The sequence below is a fragment of the Doryrhamphus excisus genome, chromosome 4 (assembly GCF_030265055.1).
Source record: "Doryrhamphus excisus isolate RoL2022-K1 chromosome 4, RoL_Dexc_1.0, whole genome shotgun sequence".
Classification (NCBI taxonomy): Eukaryota; Metazoa; Chordata; class Actinopteri; order Syngnathiformes; family Syngnathidae; genus Doryrhamphus; species Doryrhamphus excisus.
In genome coordinates, this window is record NC_080469.1 from 19576232 (window position 1) to 19599484 (window position 23253).

The 23253-nt window shown below is 45.1% G+C and overlaps 2 protein-coding genes across 7 annotated transcripts in view; one reads left to right on the forward strand and one right to left on the reverse strand.

Annotated features, from left to right (window-relative positions):
- The first annotated feature begins 609 nt into the window (after positions 1 to 609).
- cfap157 (cilia and flagella associated protein 157) lies at positions 610 to 4173 on the forward strand. The gene is made up of 6 exons (XM_058071905.1): positions 610 to 836; positions 1083 to 1354; positions 2295 to 2448; positions 2533 to 2800; positions 3286 to 3401; positions 3516 to 4173. Exons 1-6 carry the CDS (start codon positions 682 to 684, stop codon positions 3637 to 3639), a joined length of 1089 nt encoding a protein of 362 aa, XP_057927888.1. The 5' UTR covers positions 610 to 681; the 3' UTR covers positions 3640 to 4173.
- Position 4174: 1 nt separating this feature from the next.
- kank1a (KN motif and ankyrin repeat domains 1a) overlaps positions 4175 to 23253 on the reverse strand; it is a 30930-nt gene continuing 11851 nt past the window's right edge. For 3 of the 6 annotated variants that reach the window (XM_058071859.1, XM_058071860.1, XM_058071861.1), the window contains exons 2-12: positions 19951 to 20083; positions 11036 to 13597; positions 9380 to 9520; positions 8711 to 8807; positions 8417 to 8614; positions 8241 to 8328; positions 6874 to 7093; positions 6624 to 6766; positions 5812 to 6012; positions 4749 to 4847; positions 4176 to 4660 (exon numbers count right to left, since the gene is read on the reverse strand). In XM_058071859.1, the coding sequence (XP_057927842.1) occupies positions 4598 to 4660; positions 4749 to 4847; positions 5812 to 6012; positions 6624 to 6766; positions 6874 to 7093; positions 8241 to 8328; positions 8417 to 8614; positions 8711 to 8807; positions 9380 to 9520; positions 11036 to 13597; positions 19951 to 19987 (3849 nt within the window). In that variant the 5' untranslated portion in view covers positions 19988 to 20083 and the 3' untranslated portion in view covers positions 4176 to 4597. The other 3 variants (XM_058071858.1, XM_058071857.1, XM_058071863.1) reach the window with 3 other exon arrangements.

Here is a 23253-nt window from a genome sequence, read left to right on the forward strand (position 1 = left end):
CAGTATATTTGAAGTCTTTTAGTAGATAGACCTGTACTGGTGGGCAAAAAGTTGCACATGTTCGTACCTCTGTCACAATACCTAGGGACACCTGCGCAATCACGCGTATTTATTATGTATCACAAAATTAAGGACCCTTGATAATGCCCGCATTATCATGTAGATATGAATGAAACAATATGCTTATTATTGTGGATGCGGCTTTGTGTTAGCAGGTTAAAACACAGCGCAGGGGCGCCCTCTTGTGGTCAAAATCACATTTCATGGCGGCTTTTTCAATCAATAACAATTTTAATTTCATAGTTTTGTTCTTCTTCTTTCATGAAGGCAGCTATTGGATGCGAGGTCCAGAAGTATTCTGTACACAATTATTAGGCATTATTTGAAACATATGATGTTTCTGGGTATTTTCATAGTTGTAATACTTTTCTTATTGAGTTGGAAAACTCGTCCTATGTAATTATTTGTCAGATTATTTGCCTTCATAATAGCTACAAACACACAGCATCATATTGCCGTAATTTTATTGAGTATCATTGTAAATAATTGCATTAAATAAAGTTCCAACTCGAGTTACGTATAACACAACTTTCCTCGGCGCCCCTGAATGCCCCATTACCTAGCAACCAAAGTAGCACAGCTAGTCCACGAAAAGTTTAGCCAAACTTTTTATTTTCCGCCATGCCTAAAAAGGAGAATAAATACGGCCACAAACAAGACGAAGACAAAAGCAAAACAAAGAATAAGCAAAGCGAGGCGGGTCAGGCGGAAGAAAACGGCAAAGAGAAAGATTTATATCTCATTCAAATCCGCTTTTTAAACGAGCAGCTGGAAAGGTGAGGACGAGCTAGCTAGCTAACAGAATAAGGTGAGGACTAGCTAGCTAGCAAACAGAACAAGATGAGGACTAGCTAGCTAGCTAACAGAATATTATCATTCTATGCCATCAGATGAACATTTAGATGGAATAAAATACAACTCTTCCTGCTTAATGTCATTAGCTCATTATCTTCCAAACTAGCAATCAATCGGTGTTATGAATGCTATATTAACGCCACCGCCTACCGTTTTTTTTTTTAAAGATATAAGCGTAAATGTGAGGATGTGGCAAATGAGAAGAAGGCCTTGAGCAGTCAGTGCAGCGCCATGGAGAAGGAGAAGAAGGACATCGTGGACTATCTAAAGCGCTCCCTGCTGGAGAAAGAGGACGAGCTGGATGAAATTTCCCAGCGCCTGCAGGCTTTGCGGCGGGAAGCCGACGAGGACAAAGATGCCCTGAGACAGCAGCTGGATCTGGAGCGACGGCAACTCGGGGCACGCATCGACGAGCTGGAGGAAGACAACGAGAGGCTAGGTAGCCCCAGGTTCTCTTCTCGGGTCCTTGAGCAAAAGTTGACAAAAAACGCTGAGTGAAGGAAGACAGGAGCACTATGCTGTTTTTGAGAACCGACTGCTACGAGGTTGTAGTCCAACCACAAATATGCCCGACAAAACCCTCCACATGACATAGGAGGGCTCTGCTGTTTTTAAGGACCTGGTCCAAAAAGCTCCTCAAAGACTCTATTCAATATGTCAGGTACCATCTGCTGTTTTTGAGGATCGCGTGTGAAAACACAAGTCAAAAATCTCTATATGACATGATTGTCATATGGGATTTTTTTTGTTTTTAGGAATCTACCGCAAAAAAAAAATAGTGGTCCGCTGTTTTTAGTGACCTGCTCCAACAAAGATCCTCCCCAAAAATGCTAGTCAGATCGTGGATGTGACAGGAGTGCAAGGAGAACCGCTAAAAGATCATCGATGTGACAGAAAATGTCCGTCAAAGATCCTCTATATGTTAGGTGCCATCTGCTGTTTTTGAGGACCTAGTGCAAAAGCACAAGGCAAAAATCTCTGACATGGTTGCGCTGTTTTTAGGAATCGATGGCACTGCTGTTTTCAGCAATGTACCGCAGAGAAGGTGACAGGAGTGCTCAGCTGTTTTTGAGGACCTCCTCGCAAAACGCTAGTCAAAGATCCTCTATGAAAGGAGCCATCTGCTGTTTTTGAGGACCTAGTGTGAAAAGACAAGTGAAAGACAGGTGTGCTGCTGTTTTTAGGACACTACCGCAAAAATAATTCCAGTCCAAACCCGTCTGTGACAGGAGAGCTGCTGTTTTTAGGAATGCACCACAAAGACCGTAGTCAAAGATCCTGTATTTGACAAGAGTATGGTGCTGAGACTACTTTAATGGCTGCCATGCGGTGTTTCCATGTGCCAATGACGAGCCAGGTGTTTGTCTGCCGCCCCCTAGTGGCGAGGCTAGCCGCAGTGGAGGAGTTTAAGAAGCAGAAGGAGAAGATGTCGTCCGACGTGGAGCTTCTGGAGAAGCAGCTGGCCAGTCGGGAGGCGGAGCACGCCGCCGCCATGCACGCCATGGAGATGAAGGCTCTGCTGGACAAGAGCAGGTGAAAAGCTAACATCACCATGTTCTTGCCTTCTCCAAGATGGCCACCAAAGCCGACCTCTGCCCTCCTTCTCCCCACGGACAGGCTCATCGATCGGATGGACGCCCGAGCGGCGGCTGTGGCGGCCGACACGGAGCGCTTGATGGAGCGCAAGCTGCCGGAGACCACCAGGAGGACCGCGCAGGAGAACCAGGAGGTCAAAGCACGTTACGCTGTGCTCTCGGAGAAGGCCCACGACCTGGCCCGGGAGAACGCCACGCTGCGGGAGCAGAAGGGCCTCCTTGCAGCTGACGTGGACGTCCTGGAGAGGACGCTCAGTGAGATGTCCCGTCAGAGCTGCGTCCGCAAGAAGGTCAGACCGAAAGGTTTCAACCTTCAGGAAGTTCTTCTTTGCTGAGTCAGGAAAGCATGGACCTCGGCCAGAAACTAAACTACTTTTGATCTAGGACGTCATTCAAAGCTTTGTGGTTTGCGTTTTTTTTTTTTTATTAACAGATTGGAGTACTTAATAGTATATAATATCATGTATATAATATTTAGTTTTTGAAAAACATTTTTGACTAGATGGCAAAATTCTAGATTAATTTTTTTTTTATAGGTTAAAAAAAGATTTTAGGTTTAAATATTACATTTAATATTTTCCTGAAAAGTTTAATAAAGTTCAAATATTTAAAGTTGCAATTGACATATTTTTATATTATACAAACATCAGTTGGGGGGGAGAAAATGAAATGATTCCTTACATGACATTTAAATGACGCCTTTCTTTGGTAAACAAAAAAAGTTTGCTTTCCAGGAAGTGCGGTGGTTGATGTACTGGCGTCTTCCCTCCACCAGGTGGTGCAGCAGCTGAGCGCAAAGTGCCAGCAGTTGCAGATGAAGGAGATGAAGGAAAGCGACCGTGACTTGGGAGCAAAAGAGGAGGACGTCGGAGCCGAGCCGGAGGTGCTCAGGTTAAGTACCGTCAAAAAAGAGAAAGCCGTGACTCATTTGATACAAAATGTTTCTTTTCCAAGAGTGCATGAGGAAGACTGACGACATCACTTCCGTCACGTTTTTGTCTCCAGAAAGTGCCAAGCTTCCGCCACAACCGCGACGGCCCGTCTGGAGGCGGAGCTACAGCAGGAGAGGAAGAGGAGGACCGGGACGCGGCGTGTCGCGGTGATGAAGGCCCGTGCAGGCATCCAGTGAAGGCCTTTAGTGTAGATGTCATTGTTGGCCTCCGCCACTAGGGGGTGCTTGTGTGCCAAGTGGAAGGAGATATTACTTCATTTAACCTTGGACAATGATTCCATTTACGGCAAAATGTTAATGATGCACTTTTCAAATAACTTTTACACGATAAATATTTTTTTTAAAGCTGTGAATTGACATCACAGTCATTTTGCTCACTTTTCTTGCAGATGAACGACTTGTAGATGAATGTCCTGATTTCAAATAAATCATTTGAAGATTCATTTTTGTATGGCTGGAGATGTAGAATGTACAAAAATAGTTTTCTTTGCTCAGTTTTACACATTACTATTTACATTTTAATGCACAAATTTGTGGCAAAATTTTGGATAATGTTTTTGATAAATGTATATTTTTAATAATTGAATTCATTGAACTTTTCAGATCTGAGATACGGTTTTGCTTTGAAAATGAATATGCTTTCTTAAAAAATGCTGTCAATTTCCTCCTGTTCTTAATCTCGGCAATGTTTGTGGCAGAAAATAAAGAGAAATGTAGAAACTAACTTTGAAAAGATGTTTATTGTTACACGCTGACGGCAAGGTCAGTTTAAAAGGACACAAAGTGGAAAGAAAAGAAAAGTGGACTATAATATGTACAGTGAAATACATCTACAGTATCTGCTTTACAAACTAAACCTTGATAAATATAGTACTTCATGGATCTGCAATAATAATAATAATAATGATACTGTACTTTTAAATAGATAGAAAGGATTTGTATAAAAGTGGATCTCATTGGCTGATGTTGACACCAGAAGTATGTACACCAATTTTATCACATTGGGGTGTGTGTGTGATGGAGGGGGGCAGAAAATATAATTTGGGGACTGTTGGACTGCAAAAAGAGAAAAAAAAGTCAGGCTAGCTGGTCAGATTCACATTAAGGCGTCTCTCATAAGGCCAACATGGGTGCGCTAATCAAACGCACCCCTGCGAGTGGGGCTGGGCGACATCTTTCGACCCAGTCGAGGCGTTCCCTGAAAGGACACACACACGTCACTTGCATGCTTGCGTCTATGGAAATATGCGTACAGGATGCACAAGAAAAGAAAGATGGCAACTCACTGGCGACTGAGCTTTGGAGAAGTTGACGTGTGCGTAAAGCAAGACGGCGATGTCCTTGTGTCCCGCCTCCAGAGCGATTGACAGAGCGTTACTCTCGTCCTGGAGCAGGGAAACCATCAAAAGACGATCATTGGATCATATCTCCCATTGATACAGAACACGGGGGTCCCCAAGTCTACTTCCTAAGTCTTTGTTTCGAATCAAATGCTTTTTGCACGTTTCAGGAAAAAATGTCGAAAACTTGATTAGCTTGACTCCATTTTTAGTATTACGCTCAATTGTTTCTTCCGAAACCAAGTGGTTACATTTCATTTCTGGGCTTTTACATAGGGCATTCTCGTTTTGTTGTGTTCCAAAAATATGTACAAAAGTCTCTTCAAATTATTTTGGTATAAATGTTGTCAATATTTTTACGAATTATTCTAAACATTGGTGATTTAACATTATTATTTTAGCACAACTTTATACTTATTACTTTTAATATACATTTTAAAGACAAACAGTAATAATTATTTATATAAGCAGACTATTAATTAAATTATTGTTGAATAATTAGCCATTAATATTATATTAGGATTATAAATAATTTTGTCATAATAATAATGTCCAGCACTGCTTAGTCTAAACTGTCACATATTATTATTTACATATTATATAAATTGCCAGAAGGAAAACTAAAATATAATAAATTGAATAGAAATTATATGGTTAAAAAGAAATATTAAAAATTAATATCCATTGAATATGGTCATATCTATTTTTAACACAAGCGTTAAAATGAGACTTTGTTATTTTATTAGAAATGTATTTTTTTTTTAAATATTCTTTAATGATGAACTCAATTCAAATAGGAAATTAATAAAAAATGTAAATATTTGAATTGAATTCAAATCTTAATAAAAAAAGTATTGGATGAAAAAGGAAGGATCAATTTTTTTATGCTTCATTCAACATTCATTGCAGTGTAACGTTATTGTTATTTTTCAGCCTAAAATAAAGTTATGTCCAACGTTAGCATAAAAATAGCATCACCGTGTGCGTGTGGGGAACATGATGGACTCACGCTGTCGCTGAGCGTGGCGTCGCAGTCGGGTTGCGCCAGCAGCAGCTTGACGATCTCCACGTGGCCGTGCTCGCTGGCGCACATCAGCGCCGTGGAGCCCTCGTCGTCCTGCACGTTGACGTCGGCGCCGTGAGCCAGCAGGGCGCGTACCATGTCCATCCTGCCGTGGCTCACCGCCAGCATCAGCCCCGTCTGACCCGCCTGGGGGGTTCATCACAGACATCATTAGACCCAGTCTTGCCATGTTTATGGTGGGGGGGTTATTCATATTTATAAAAACAGCAGTTTTTGAGAAGCAGACATTTTTGTCCAGAAAATGTTAGGTGTGGGCACTCCATAAAAAAAATAATACGTTAATAATCCTGACTTGACTTGTTTACGGGGAGGTTTATAGTATAGTTCGAAAAACAACAGCCATTTTTGAGCAGCAGACATTTTGTCCTGAGGACCTTGAGTGTTTTTATTTATTCATTTATTTTACCTAAATGGATAAAATGACATCATTTATCCTAACTTGACTTCTATGCAGTGGTGGAATTTAAGAATTTAGATTTTTAATACATAAAACTAATTTCCAGAATATCAAGCTGCCAATCATCGACCGACTTGGAAGCTTTTTTTCAATGGTTTTTATTTGACCATTTTTTGTCATTGGCCTTTGAGTGAACTTTGAGGGTCCAAATCAGACATTCCCCGTGTTAACCACTAGAGGGCGCCACAACACCACAAAGTGTTAATAAATCGGCAGCCGTGATGCAGTGGTCCCCCTGTGACCCGCTGCCGCCCTTTGACCTCTGAACCCCAGCACCCACCTGACTGGCTCGGGCATTCACGTCTCCTTTGCTGAAGAGCTCCTCCACAATCTGCATGTCCGTGGGCGTCTCCACGGCGGCCAGCGCGGCCAGCATGATGGGCGTGTAACCCGCCTTGTTCTGCTGGTTGACGTTACACGCATCTGCAACACGTCAGCATCACGTCAGTCAGCATTAACGTTTTTGAATGTCCGCACGCGTCCTTCAGTCTCTCGCACGACCTCTCAAGCCTGCGTCGTCAGCCACCCACCTGCGTCCAGCAGCTTCTTCACCACCCTGAAGTTGGAGTGGGACACACTGTAGTGCAGCGCCGTGTTGCCGTTGCCGTCCGCCATGTTGACCACGTGTCGCAGCACGGCCGGCGACACGCCGCCGAATCCCGCCAAGTGGTCCTCCACCGCCGCCGCTGCCGCCGCCTTCTGGCTGGACGCACGGAACCACTCATGCTGCACCGTGTTCAGACACGTCCTCTGGAGGAGAAAAGACACGCACTTCATCCTTCGGGACAGCACAGCGCTCCTGTCATGTAGAGGATCTTTGTTATTGACACAGATTCTTGTCCTATAGAGGATCTCTGATCTCAGTCGGTGCAGTATGTCCTTAAAAACAGCAGTACCCTCTTGTCACATAGATGATCTTTGAATGGTGTTCTTCAGTCAGGCAATCCTGTCATATAAAGGATCTTTGGATGTAAAAGTTGCAGGGCATTCTTGTCATATCAAAGATCTCCGTTTCTGCAGTATGTCCTTAAAAAAACCCATCAGGACACTCCTATCAAGTAAACAATCTTTGAAGGGCGTTGCCGTTGGTCCTTAAAATCATCAGAGTGCCCTCCTGCCCTATAGAGGATCTCTGACAAGTGCAATTAAAAGAAGATCACTTCTTAAAAACAGCAGTGCTCTTGTCAAGTAGAGGATCTTTGAGAAGGTTCTTAAAACAGTAGGGCAATCCTGCTGTATAGAGGATCTCTGACTGCTGTTACGGAAAGATTCTTAAAAACTGCAGGGCATTCTTGTCGTATAAATCATCTCATCATGCAGAGAGAATCTCTGATCTCAGGTTGCGCAATACGTCCTAAAGAACAGCAGAATGCCCCCGTCGTGTAGATGATCTTTGAGTGGCGTGTGGATCCCTAAAAACAGCAGAGTGCTCCTGTTATAGAGAGGATCTTTGATTAGCATTAAAAAAGCAAAGCCCATCACAGAAGAGCACTCATGTCAAATAGAGGATCTTTCCTCAGCATTTCTGTCACAGATCCCTAAAAACAGCAGAGATCCTCGACTTCAGGACCCGCTGCAAAAAAGGTCAAGAGCGCTCTCATCCTTTGAGAAGCTTTGACTGGCCTTTCCCGACAATTTCCCAAAAAGCAGCAGCATTCCCGTCATCTTGGAAAAACCGTGGCTGCTGTTTTTAAGGACCTGCAACAGATTCCAAAAAAACAGCAGAGCGATGTCGTCCTAACTGAAGGTTGACCTTGACTGCAGACAAAAAGCCAGCTGCTGTCATTGAGAGGATCTTCATCTAGCGCTTTGCAAAGACAGGAATAGGAAATAAAGTACTAGTGAAGTACGTACTGTGTATTGTACTACGTACAAGAAGGATGGAAGTATTTCTCACCAGGTCTTTACTGCTGACCTCCTTGGGGTCGCTGAGGTGAACTTTGAGGACGTTGCATGCGGCCAACATCTTCTCGCTGAGTTGGTACCTTCAGGAGGATCATCACAGACATCAGTAACATCTCCACGCATCCAAGGTGTGTGTGTGCGTGTGTGTGCGCGTGTGTGTGTGCTGACCTTTCTCTGTTCTCCAAACTTCCCTCTTCCACCTTCACGTCCACATCCTCCGCCCCCTCCGGCTGAAACTCGTCCCTGACGCTCTTCTCCTCCTCCAAATTCCGGCATCCGTCCTTTTCCTTTCCATCTTCTTCCTCCTCATCCTCAGACGAGCTGCTGTCCTCCGAGCTGGAGTCGTCGCTGGACGTGGTCTCGTATCTGATCCACAAGGGGGCGACAAAAGCAACATGCACATAAATAAAAGGTGAAGACACCAAATGTATCACGTCAGGCTGAAAGAGGCGTCCTACGCACCCTCCGTTCACGCCGACAAACTGCAGGTTCTTCTTGGTGCTGCTGGAGTCTGGAGGGCCATCTTTTTTCTTCATGATGGACTTCAGCGATGGCTGACCTAAGACGACGACGAAGAAAGGCATCATTGACACGGGAAAATATGGCCAAGCGTGGTGGAAACAGAGGAACGACTGTGGGACGTCACCTGCTTTGTGGCTTAAAGGGCCCCCAAAGCCACTTTTTCATCAAGTTTGGTTAAGAATTCTTGTTACGCCAAAGGACTACTTTAATGGCGTAGTGACACGTGGCCACACCAAAAGGTAACGCCAGGTGTAGCGTTCCTTTCCATCTTGCTATGTGAAATCAAGGAAGTCCAAATCCAGGAAGGAAGTCCAAAATACTGTATAATATATACGTATACTGTATAAGTATTACAAGTTCTAGTCATAGATTACTACAACAGTATGTACTGTATGACCATTAAACCTTAGGGGAGGCGTCTTCCACCCAAGTCTCGATGCTTGCTTAGGGGCCCTCTTAAAGGGGTAGTTGGGATTATTGACATGAAGTTGACACCCCCATAAGCAGGGAAGTCGGTAACAGCGATTCACGACCCACTTCCTCTCCTGAGCAGAGTTCTGGTGGGATTTGGGTGCTGGTCCCCCCTCGCCCTGCCCCCAGCGGTCTTACCATGCAGCGCTGTGGACATTTGCAGGTCCATGCGGCTCTTCTGCTCGGCCGCGCTGATCTGCTGCTGAGACAACGTCTTGGCAGGTTTGTCTGCGTGTGTCTTCTCCGTCCGGCCGCAGGAGACCGCCTGAACGCCAGCTTCTGAAAGTGGGCGGAGTCAACACACAAGCGCATGATAATAAAAATTCATGTCAGCTGAGCAGTTTGCTCCTGACCGCCATTACAACATTGGTTCTGGTGCCGTGTGCTTACTTTCTACTCTTCCCGTTTCATTTTCTCATGCACTCCCAATCATCATTTAAGACAAAATAGCAGTAACTTCTAACAAGAAATCTCACAAAAAAGGCATAATTTTCTATTATATATATTATTATTTTATAAGGATTCCATGGTTCCATATTCGTAGCATAACATTGAAATATTAAAGAACAGACGTTATAATTAATGACAGTTGTCATTTTTAGAACATTTGCTTTATAAATGAGAATGAAGTTAAGGAAATATGGGAATGAAGTCATATTATGAGAATATTTACAAGAACAAAGTTGAGATAGCTGGAGAAGGAAAAAAACTGCTGTAATTTTACAAAAATAGTCAAAATATTAATAGAAAAGTCGGATTTGAATGACAAAATAGAGAAACTTGCAATATTATGGAAAAAAAAATCATTTTAGTAGCATATAATGAAAAAATTGAGGGAAAAAAATGAAGTCCTAATATGAGAAATAAAACCCAAAATATAGTTTAATTAGGCCACCGGGAAAAAAAATAATATTGTAATAAATTCAACATACGAGAATAAATCCATTAATATTTTTTTAAAAATTATGATTATTGAAGAATTATATATACTTATATTGAAATAAATATTTATCAATATTATATTATATATATAGACATTTTTCCATATAAAAAAAAAAAAAAGCAAAAATGGGGGGAAAAAAAGAGCAAAGCCCAAAGTTAACACTAATGATATCACAATGCTGAGATTACTATTTTTTTTTTTAATAGATATAATTTCCAAGCCTATCTCCATGTGTCCACTGTTAGGACTGCTGACTTCCCAAACACGACAAACATGAGCTTAGCGCACCTCCACTTCCTTGGCGCACCTCCACTTCCCTAGCGCACCGCCACGTCCCTAGCGCACCGCCACGTCCCTAGCGCACCGCCACTTCCTTCTTCCCTGCAGTCTTGAACGCGGCATGAGGAAGCGTGTTAATTGACAGCGCTAAAATGAAAATCTGTTTTCATGTTTTGACGCTTCTCTGTTCCTTCTGGGCTGCGGTCGCCAGCAGTGTGAGGTCGTCCAACATTCCAGAAGGAGACCCGAGGCGAGGCAGCACACAGGACAAAAGAATGTGGCTGCCAGCGTGAGAGCAGGTTACGCAACGGCGAGGGAGGAGGCGGCCATGAATCAGCATTAGCAGAGGGAGGGAGGCACGCTAAAAGACAACAAGAGGCCGATGGGTGCGACTGGCTCCCAAAAAGAAGTGAGCTCATGGTTTGGGTGGCGTCCAAAATGCCGGACCCAGCTGTCATGGTCTGATACAAGGTTGTCCCGCTAGCTTATCTGTCGTGTTTGCACTTAAAACTCCACAGGGACGAGTCGATCAGCACAAGGATCAAAAGTCATGATGCAACATAAGCTCTCACCCGAGGCCGCATCGTCAGCCTGCAGCTCGAAGAGGTCCTCGGCGCTCCCGCACTTCATGGCCGAGTTGATTGACGAGAGCGTGCTGACCAGCTCGCTGTTGATGGATCCAAACTGGGACTGGGGCTGTCCGAAGGCCTCGGCCAGCTCGCTGTAGTTCTCCGCCAGCAGCATTTGTTGCTCTTGTAAGAGCTTCTGCACCCTCTCGATGTAATGGTCCAGCCTGGCGCCCCCCTGGCACTCCGCTTGGGCTGGCGCCTCCACAGTCTCCTTGTTGCCAGCGACAGGTTCAGGGAACTGGGAAGGCCCGCATGCTATGTTGCGTGTTTTTAAGCCGATCAAGAAGTTATCGTGAACGCTAACAGGACCCACTCCGCATTCCTTGGTTTTGGTAGAGTTGGACTGGCCGAGGAGCTCTCCCACATCTGTGGCGGTCCCCACGGCGACTGAACGCATCTTTGCGGCCGAGTGCACATCCTTGACGAGTCCCTCCCCTGCAGCGACCGTCCTTGTTTCGGTGGCAGCGGTGTTGGTGTGCTTGTCGCAGGTGGACAAGGCGGCGTCCGTGCAAGAGTCCGTCAGCACGGTGGTTTTTGTGTTGGTGGACTTGCTGACGACTTCAGTCTCGGTGTTGGTCCGCCGACTTACCGATTCAGGGGCAGCCATGACACAAGAGTCTACCTTGGCAACGAGGTCTGGGTCGGTTCCTTGCGATACCATCGTCCTGACGGGACTGATGACGACGTCCACGGTGCAATCTCCGCAGCCCAGCGATCGCGACTCCTTGACCAGCTCCATCATGGGTTTGCAGAAGGCCAAGCAGCTTACAGACTCGACCGTGTTGACTCCCACCTGACTAACGTTGAGGTGGACGCCTTCCTGCTGGTGCTGTGGCTCCACCGAGGGCAGATCCAGCGAGTTCTCAGGCCCGACGCCAACACTATGCACACTCGGGCGACAAGACACTCCGACAGAGAAGCTCTGAGGAGCTTCAGCGAGAACAACTTGGTCACCAACACCCTGACTGTGCACCTGAACTTTGGCCTCCAAGCAGACGTCGTACATCTCAGGCCTCACCATAAAGCCTTTGTCGGCCTTTTTCTTGTTTGAGCCCCCGGCCGCTTGGAGCTCGAGTTTTAGCTTGGTCATCTCCATCTGGTGAGTAGTTTCTTTCAGCTGCACCTCCAAGTGATAGATCTTCTCTTTCAGAGCGTCAATTGTCTGCTGCTGGAGCTCGATCTCCTTCTCGGCATCATTGGACACGCCCAGCATGGCCTCGTTCACACCCACTAAGGCACTGCGGGTCTCCAAGCGTTCCGTTGTGACTCCTACATCCCGGCGGCAACGTGCTTTTGGCACCTGGACTTGAAGGTTATTCATGTTTTCATCAGTCACGACACCAACAGACTTTTGGAGGGCCTGATTCTGATTGACGGTCTGACTGTCAAATCCAATATTGTCGAGCGTGGTCTTCTCCAGAGCTTGGACCTCAGCAGCAAGACGCCGAAACTCTTCAAGTTGCTGAGCGTTCTGTTGCTGGGCTTCGGGCTCAATGATGTGCAGTACAGTTTCCTTTTGGATGGGGCCCGGGTTCTCCATTTGGTCGGCACTGCCCACACTGTAAGAGCGCTTGCGGAATCCACCAGGAAGTTGGTCTTTGGATTGGGCAGACAATTGTCTTTTTTCCTCCTGGAGAACCGCTATCTTGACCTGTAAAATGGGAATGGTCTTCACCTGCTCCTCCAACTCCTTCAGTCTCTTGAGCGCGACCACCATCTGCTCCCGGATCTGCTGAAGGTGTAACGGGCTGACGTTGGTCACGGGCGTGGCCATGCCGGAGCTCATGGGACTGTGGCGGATGGAGCTACCCACGGATGGTGGATAAGGGTTGTAGTCTCCATTGAGGAGGTGGCCATTTATGGGCAAAGGCTGAAAGGTGCTGGGAGAGATCTGACTTGGCACCACGGACCCCGAGTACGAGGACAACGAGCTGTTGGAGCCCGTTCCCCCGAAGCTGGCGAGACGACGGCGGGGCAGCAGAGGCTCGCCAAGCGGCTGCATGAAAAGACGCTCCTGTTCCAGTCTAAGTCGGGTCTCCATGAGGGTCTTCTCCACTTGGGGGTTGTGTCGCGGCGTGAACCTCGGAGAGAGCGGCGGAAGGAGCAGCCTGGGTTCCACCACGCTGGTGTAGGACTGCTGGGGGGCCGCTTCACGGGCCGCCCTCTGGAGGGTGGGCGTCAGCGGAGCAGTTACCTGGGGAGGCTTGGCGCTGAAGAAGACCGGTGACTGCTTGTCGTCGCTGTTGGAGGACGAGAGCGATTCGGTGGACGTCCATTCGGCCCCGACGCTGACCCCGCCGGTGCTTGCCCGTGGCGCCGCTGCCCCTGGTTTGCCCCCTTTGGGCTTCCTCTGGATACTCAGCTTCTTAATGGTGTTGCCCCTCTCTATGTCATCGACATATTTGAGGAAATCCAAGTCTAGCTGGAAACCGTACGGAGTTTCAACGTAGTACGGAGCCACAGAGTCCTTGTCGTTACCGGTGCTTAGACATCCTTGTCCTCTTTCTGCAAAAACACAGGAAGTTGCATTTTAGCTTGTGTGTCAATACTGCATGTCAACAAATCAACTAAGGGCTATTATTAGAAGACTCCCAGGATGATTAGATGACTAACTGCTTTTTGAGAGGAAAGTTGCTCAAACTTTGACACATCCTCATATTTTGACAGTGCATGTACTAACGTGTCTCGCACCAACGCACAAGAAAGTGCTAGTGAACCACAACTGCAAGCACTGCTTAGTCAGTCCAAAACTATGCAAAACACACAAAGACGCATTACAAGTACATTTCATGCTGTGTTGATCAGACATGCAGTTCACAAAGACTTCAAGTTATCATCATCACAACATGGCTGCTTCTAAACAAGTCATTTTTTGCCGCTTTCTCGCAGATTCATTAATCCACCGGAGTTGACCTGCTCAAAGTCCAACCTCCACATGCTCAGTCCCAAAAGTCAGAGTAAGACACCCCCCCTCCGTGGCACTCACACCGGCTGGGCTAAAAGTGGCGTCTTGTTGTTCCTGGTATGCAAGGAACTCAACACAGGCTGGACATAAACAGCCCGGGTCTTCCTCTCTGTGACTTCCATTCTAGAACTAGAACAGAAGAACCCCCCCCCCACACTGTCTTGTTGTTCACTCACCTCACGACTCTTAGCTTCTTCCCCCGTTTGGCAGCAGGGAGGAGACTATACAAAGATCACACTGTGCAGTTTCTTCTCGCTCCGAGCACTTAACCTTCTCTCCATAAGGGAGGAAAAGGGCCACTATTGGTAGGAACTCAGGACTCAGGGCTGTGCAGCACTGCAGCACTATTGGACAGCCGCCTCCTCCAATCCCGTGAGACTCTGAGCTGGGCGCTACCCCTTCCCGAATAAGAGACCTGTTATTCAGCCGGGAGGGGGGGTTTGAGGGTGAACTCAGTGAAATAACAGTTGGGTTTCTTTTTTAAGACAAACACAGAAAAGCTACTGTGCATGTTTCACACCAGTAAGAACACAGGATATCTTCATCCTGCTCCCAGTATGATGCAGTGGACACGGCTGCAACCGTTATCACAAAGCTTTTCTTCCATTACCTGGGGTGAATTGCCAAGTGTGGAGCTTCCGGTGTAATTTTCAGATGTGTAGCAAAGCCCGTTTTTGCACAAGACACTAGGCAGTTACAGGGGCCAGGCTCATCCAACTAGGACCAAGTCAGAGGTGGCATCATGTCTATGAAAGAGGAGCGTTTTCCTTTATGACATCATAAAAAGCAAAAGAACAACAAGTGAGGGACATTTTTTCCCCTCACATAATACTGTCGCTATGTTTTTAAAAAGTCAATTTTGTATAATAGCCAATAATATGTATAATAGCCCCTATGATAGTATGTATAATAGCCAATATGATAATTTGTATAATAGCGCCTATGATAGTATGTATGATAGCCCATATGATCATTTGTATAATAGCCCCTATATTGTGTTGTTATTGTGTTGTGTATATTGTGTTGTATGGCTACTTAAACATGGAACCTACCAAAAGAAAGATTAGACGCACATCTTTCATCAGGTAAAAAAAAGTTTGTTTCTACGTTTTTCTGTTCTTCAGTAATCAGCACTAGAACATTGTTAAGTTTCAGGAAAATATCAGTTCCCCACTAGAAAAGGGAGGAAAACCGGCTTTTTGTGAAGATACAACTTTCACTTTGACACAAACATTTCTTTTTTGCTTTTGTGAGAGCTCAAATATATGAACCAACAAATAACTATACCAACATAACACAAACAATCATCAAAATATTCACATATAAAACAATGAACTATTTACAATTGTCATGTTAGGAAATGAAGTGTATGTGCATGTGTTAAGATTTCCCAGCCATACGTAACGTTCTGCACGACACACTCCTCTACGCCCTCCTCGCTGTCGAGCGTTTTTACGGGCAAAAGATCGATGCCGAGCGCTGACCAAATGCACTTCTGCCCCATTGTGGCCGTTTTTATGGCTTATAACTGCTTGAAAAGCGACTTATTTTGGTGTAAAGTTGCGTCATCACCTGTTTTTGCCTCTCGTGTCAGCCAGCGGCTGACGTATAAAAGACATCTTTGGAATTGGATGAGTTGCAGTCAGTGAAATCATTGAAAAGGACAAAATTAACAAAATGAACAGAAAGGAAGTCGAAACCAGGGCAAACAACAGCGCTATCACTGATTAGCAGTGCAACCTCTACGACCCTTGACCCCGGTCCATCAGATACTCCAAATCTCATGTGATACAATTACTTTGCTGCGTCAATCTAATGTGTCCACTCATCAACACAGCCAGGCCCGACAGGACTGCAGTGTTGACGCAACAACAATCAGCGGCCTGTTTGCGAGGAAGAAAACTTGCACGGTTGTCCTTTTCTGCTGACAGGAAGCCCTGTGTGACACACGCACGAGCAGGCTGGGGGTGACAGGCGGCCTTGTGGTACCGCCGAGACCCCGCAACAGCTGAGCGATGACCTCATGGATGCGAGGCACGTGTGGGGGGGGGGGGGCGACAGCTGTTCCAGTCATCGCTTGTACAGTAATTGCAGTTTACGCATTTGCAACATCTTGTTGTTGCTTGGCAACAATGTGCTGAAGATCGAAATCCGCTCGTTGACATGACACGACATGCTGTAAGATGTTCAGTTTTACAAATTTTGCATTTATAAAAAGGAACATACATAGGATGTAAAAATTCTACCAAAAATGGTGACTTTACATTTAAAAGCAGGGGTGTCCAATGTGCAGCCTTGGGAGCCTTTGCAGCCGGCAGCTATGGCACATTGTAAAAATATTATACAGCAAAAATGCGCAGCAAAAATAGTCCAAATATTGAGGAAGTGTAATCTAGTAAGGAAATGTTACTATTATATTAACATTATTAATGTATAATAATTTAATGAGGAAAAATATCAATTTCGTAGCATAAAGATGAAACATTCAAAAAGATGTTTTTAAAGTTATAGTATGAAAAACAAACAAAACAACACATAAAAAAATAATAAAATGAGTTTGGTGAGTTCATGTTAAAAATATTTATGGGATAAAATCATAATGACAAGAAAATTTACAAGAAAGACAGCTGTGATTTTGCAAGAATTATGTCAAAATATTAATTAGTCTTTTAGTAGCATAAAATGTAAGAAAAAAAGTCATAATATGAGAAACAAAAAGTTAGAATTTTGAGTAAATTAGGTGGGGGGGTATGTTAAAAGAATAAAGTCAAAATATTTTGAGATACAAAAAGAAGAAAGTTGAACTAGATTAGACAGCAGAAATGGAAATTAGTCAAAATATTTTTAGTAGCAGAGTTGAGAGAAAGAAAAACATTTTGGAAAAGTGTCATAATAATTATAAGACACAAACAAAACAAAGTGTTATTTGGAAAAATGAGGTTGGGAAGATAAAAATATTTATAGGAAAAAGTCATAATTTACAAGACGAAAGTTGAAAAAGAAAACTGAAAAACAGCTGGAATTTTGCAAGATAATGTCAAAATATTAAGAGTCTTAGTCGCATAAAATGTAAAATATTAAAGTCATAATATGAGAACAAAAATAGTTGGAATTTTGAGTAAATTAGGTGGGGAGGGGCGTTAGAGAATAGAATAAAGAATAAAGTCAAAACAGCAGAAATGGAAATGAGTCAAAATATTGAGAAAACTTAATCAAGAAAAAAGCTGCAATTTTACAAGAATAAACTTGTAATAAGAAAAGGTTATTTTTAGTAGCAGAGTTTAAACAAAGAAAAACATTTTTGAAAAGTGTTGTAAAAATAAACTTTTTTTGGGGAAAAATGACGTTGGGAAAGTTCTAGTAAGGTAAAAAGTCACAATAAAAGCAGTACAATTAGGAACATTTATGAAGATTAAAAAGAAGGTTGAAATATTTGGGACATAAAAAAAGCTGCAAAAATGGAACACTGAGTGTTCAAGAGTGAAGCTGACACTAGCAAGAGGCTTTCCACCTCCAGCATACGACAAAGCTGACATGTATACAGGTCTTTCCAAAATATCAAAGTGGCAAAGTTCCATGCTACCAAGACAAGCCCACTTTGCGTATATGCTCATCACTTCAAGGAATAGTCAGGCTTAACAACAGGCTTCACTACACATCTACACGGTGTACATATCAGCAGCGGATCAAGTGTACAGTAACGCTTCTTGGAGCCACGCACGTCACACACAGCTGTGGACGAAACACAGTTCATTAGCGTTAAAGCTACACACACAGACACACACACACCGAGTGGGGTTTACTCAAATTCCAGCATCAAAGCTACACTGTTGATACTTCATTGAAATTGCTGAGAAATGGCCACAGCTCGACTCTGGAACGGATTATTTCCATTTCATTCTCCTCACATCTGCAGTTTGCTATGATGATGCAAGTGGCTGGGTGGAGTGGACGAGAGCACACACACACACACACACACACACAAACGTCCACTGTTATTCACACTGGTATTTCCTGGGTTGGTCTACAAGCCCCATACGTCTAATTCATGAGCAGGAAAATGGTGTGAAAAAAAAAGTGTGTGAAAGCCTCCCAGCAGGCAGTGTCACACATCCGCTGCAGATGGGTGTGTGTGTGTGTGGATGGGGGGTGGGGTTCCTTGCTGCCAAATGCAACAACTGGAACGTGATGCCAAACCAGAGGAAATTCTCGGAATGTCTCACGCTTTTCTCATAGATGGGTAAGAAAAACATGTCTGGCTTTGGGGCTAGGAAGGGGGGGATGGGGTTTGGGTGCTTGTGGTGACACACCAAAAGTTCACCACAGACACAGATGCTTTGCAAGCTTAATTAACCCGTCGTACTTGAACACACCACAAACTATATCATCCACATTGGTGCAGTCGATTTCACGGCTGCACCAGTGGTAAAAATGTTTTGCCGGATCGAATTAACAAAACGGATTAACAAAACAGCAAGACAACTGAGGATGCTTGAAACGAGATCTATTGCCTCAAAGACCAGCTACCGTGAATGCACAGATTATCGACACACTTTGAAGGCACCGCCACCCCTCAGCGTGCAAAGGCCCTGAAGGCATCGTCCGACACGCTGCACATTCCTGGAGGGGCCACTCTCCTGTTGGTCCAGCCAGATATGCTGGGGTGTCCACAGGTGTCTGCCCCGGCGTGTATTTCACAACCAAGCGTGGAAATCTTTCCTACACCAACGTGCACCGAGCCACAAAAACCTTCAGTGTGACGGAGAGAGACGGGCGGCGGCACAGAAATAACATCCTTGCAGGGGCCGTGTGAGATGTTGCATGAAAAGACAAGACTTTAGAGACACGTCCCTTCCTGATCGCTTCGTCTTTCCATGTTTGGCACACTTGCTGTGTACGTTTCAGATCATGGAACCATTAGCCAATGACAACACAAAATGTTGTTGTTAAATAAAACTTTCTATTATTAAGGGAAAAAATTGCACAGCTCCATGGCCCTGTGTGGAAAAGTGCCCCCCCCCCTCCCTCCCTCCCCCCACCCTTAGCAACAACTGCTATCAAAGCATTTATGATAACTTGCAATGAGTCTCTTCCAGCTGTGGAGGAATTTAGCAGAATCGTTGTCATTCAGCCCCATTGGAGGCTTTTTAAGGTCATGCCACAGCATCTCCATAGGATCCAGGTCAAGACTTAGACTAGGCCAGACCAGACTTTTTGTTTTTTATTCAGCCCTTTCGAGGTGGACTTGCTGGTGTGTTTTGGATCATTGTCCTGCCGCACAACCCAAGTTGGCTTCAGCTGGAGGTCACCAACATAATTCATGCTTCCATTTATCACAGCTAGTCTTCCAGGTCCTGAAGCAGCAAAACAGCCCAGACCATCAAACTACCACCACCGTATTTTACCATGATGTTACTTTTGTCAGATGTAATGGGATACACACCTTCCAAAAAGGTCAACTTTTGTATTTTCCCAAAGAATCTTGGGGATCATCAAGATCATCAAATTGAAATGAGCCTTGTGGGGTCTTTTGTGACCTCTTGGATGAGTCGTCGTTCTCTCTTGGGGTCGTTTTGGTTGGCTGGTCACTACTGGGAAGGTTCACCATTGTTCCATGTTTTGGCCATTTGCAGATAATTGCTCTCACTGTGGTTGGCTGTCCCAAAGCTTTAGAAATGGCTTCATAACCTTTTCCACACTGATAGAGCTCAATTCATCTCAGTTAGGTTTTATCTGGTCTGTTTTTTTCTCCTTTAATAATGAGAAGTTTCATTTTGTGTTCGGTTGTGTCGTCATTTGTTTGGTGATCTGAAACATTTATGTGTGACAAACATGCAAAAAACTAACACTCTTTTACACGACCCGAACAGTAAAAACGACGAGACATGGTCACCTGGGCCGCTGCCGTTCACGTGCACGGTTTGCGCCATGGCCGCTGCTGTGCGTGCTCAGTCCCACGACAACGTCAAACACATTAAGCAGGGTGGTTGCAAGGGCCATGCATCAAGTCCACAACACCATTCAGCCTGCAAAACACACAATCATGACATGGATGCAGTTAGTTATGGATGATCATTCCTTATTTTGATATTTTAGGCAACACAGGATATGCAACATAAACACAAAACATGAGAAAAATGTCACAAAGCCATGGAAAATGGAGACAGAATATGTTTGGCAGATGCCAAGGCTTCAAGTGCTGTTAGAAAAAAACATAACATGTATCTCTTAGGTGCCAACCTGTGTCAGAAGGTGCTGACCCAAATCCTGCCCGGCTGTCTATGTCAAAGTAACGGATCATTTACAGCTTGGAACAGTTCTTGAACGCACCGAGAGAAAAACAGCGTCTTGGCCGTGCACGCCCAGCTTACCTGTCAGCCTCATGTTAACGTCGGCCCTTCCTATGACACACGGCAGACAAGCGGCCCCCAGCCCCCACACCACTGGCCCCCTGGTGCAGGAAGGCTAAGGTTCACGCAGCTAAGTTTAGATGGTGACATCAAATGACAGCCGAGCGATGCGCCGACTAAAAGAGGAAAGGGGGAACCGGAGGGGGGTGGGCTTTCCAGGTAAAAGCTGGCCAGCACATTAGCCACATATACATGGACCCAAATATTCCAATTGCATTCGGTTTATTTGCTGAAATGGAAAGAATGTAACCTTTGTATACGCCTCATTCCCATAGAAAAGTGCCAATCCCAATGAATATATAATGGGATTCACAGGGGTGGAATATTCCTTTCCCCAATCCGATTGAGGTATCTTGTACCCGCTCAAACGGAAGGTTGTCAGGGTGCGTTCTTCTTCGTGGTGTTTTTCTTCTTCTGTTGTTTATTGCCGGTTGGCAAGCAGCTTTCGTGAGCATTAGCGCCATCTGTGGAACAGAATCTAAACCCTTTTATACGCCATTCACAAGTCCACTTTTATTCAAAAAGAAAATATATATCTATATAAAAACATGTCCCGAGACAGCTGAGGAGTTCATTGGAAACGACAGGACAGCAAATGGAGGATGTGTGACTTTCACTCCAGCGTTTTAAAAGGTACAGGTAGAGCTACTGCAGATAGGATGCTGCAGCAGGTTGGCCGTTTGCTATTTTTGTAAACCATAAAACATGAAGGAAGGTCCGAAACATTCCACAGAGAAAGAAAGTAACTATCTCGTACCTTGGGTGTCAACCTTGTAAAGCAAAGACAAGTCTGGGGAAGTTTCTGAGGTGGTGTGTTTTTGTTGTTGTTTTTGAAACCCTAATAAAAGCTGCATTTGTGGTTTTATTGGAGGGGAAAAGGCCCGGAGACCAACTGTAGTAGGACCGACAACATCTTTGCTGTGCTGTGGCCTCAAGTCGTATTTGGTCATTGCTGACCGTGGTTCTGTGCTGACAAGAACAACAGAGCTGTGCACGTGCAGGTGGACCCAGTGTGTGTGTGTGTACGGCTGCAGCAACAGGCGGTAAAGATTGTGTTCCATCTTTTTTGTTGGCAACACTGCCCTCTAGAGGTAGCAAGCAAGGTACAGTACTAGACTGCAGGACTATTTTTCAGGATTCTACTGTACATCCCCGTCCCTGTCATCCTTCTAAACCGGGGTCCCCAACCACGGGGCCATGGGTGGGGCTGGGAAAAAAAAAACATTTTGGCAAGTATGGGGCATTATTTTATATATAAATTAAAAAAACAATATAATAAATGTAGAATCTAATCTAATAAAAAAATAATCCCACAGTTTTTGCACGTTTATGTTGTTTGTTTTAAGTGGCGAGCTGTCCCACTTTGTTCGCACTTTCATCTAATTTTCTTCCCCACTTGTTGAATGTTTCAATGAATGTTCTTTTTGGAGACGCGTGCTAAGGAGGTTCGTGTAAAAAGGCAGACAGGAAGTGGTGCACAACCAAACCCGTGTGATGAAATGAAAATATCCAGTCCTGCGGTGCGACTCCAAACGTTGCCATCCATTCACTGAAACACCCCAAAACTAATCAGGCCCGTCTGTTGAGCGCCTGGCCGTGCTCTCGTCCGGCCTTGTTTAATCCGATCAGGGACGAGACCCCAGCGGCGGGGGCCTGATTAACTGGCTTCAGTGTCATTAGTCCTCTGGGGATATCGAGCACGCTAATCCGGGGCGTCTGGACGTTATCTGGGCTCAAGCGCTGGGACGCCTCGTGTTGATGAAGCGACCGCTTAGCAGCATTTAGCCTTGATTGGCATAAGATACGGCATTACGTTAGCACAAAGCACAAGGTCAAAATATTCTTAAAAGCCCAAAATGCAGGGGGGTTGGGTGGGGGTGCGCGGGGGTTTGAAGCCCTCAAATCCTCATTTAGCCCTCATTAATTCAGTTTGAACCCTTTGCATGGAGATGAGCCACTTGAGCTTCTCCAGAAGGCAGTCCTCCAAAAGGAAGGATGGACCCCAGCTTGTGAAAGGAAAGAAAGGGGAGGGGCGGGGGCACAGCGTGCGGACTAATCCCATTAAAGTGGAGGCCCAATGATTTGTTCCATGACAGAAAAGGTGGATGGGGGGGGGGGGGGGGGGGTACAGTAAGAGAATTTTCCGATCCCTCATTGACAGCGCTCTAAGCCGTCCGCACACAATCCCCCCCCCCCGAAGTCTAATGCAGCCGGAAGGGGGGGGATAAGGGCGCCCACATTGAGAGGACAACAGATGAATTCAACAAGCCTGCGGACGTCTGATTGCGTACCAAGTACCGTCTAAAAGACCATGCTCACGTTTCCTAGTAAATATAGGAACATGTGGACTCAAAGCTCAACAACAACCTGAGGCTGCACGAGTGCAACTGGGGAGCTGTGGTTCACGGAGGGGGAAGGTGAATTCCAACATGTGCTGCGACATTCTGATCCCGTCCCTTGTGAAACAGGTCTCCAATACGATAAGGAGACCTCCAGATCTCCTTCAGACCTGTAGCCAATTCTTTCCATGGTGACTGGTTCAGTTTTCAGAGCTTTGTTTATTCCCCATTAGCATGGTATTAAAACCATAAAAGGATTACAAATTGTTCTTTGCCAGCAAATGAGTTATATTAGAGCTCCATGAAGGAGCGCGTTTCCATCGGCAACCCATGGAAGGTGTTTAGAAAGGGTTGCTGAAACGCTTGAAACGAGTGAGTCTGCAAGTTGAATGAAAAAATGTTAAAAAAACAAGCGTTGCCAGGTATGGATTGGCAAGGATTGGTTGC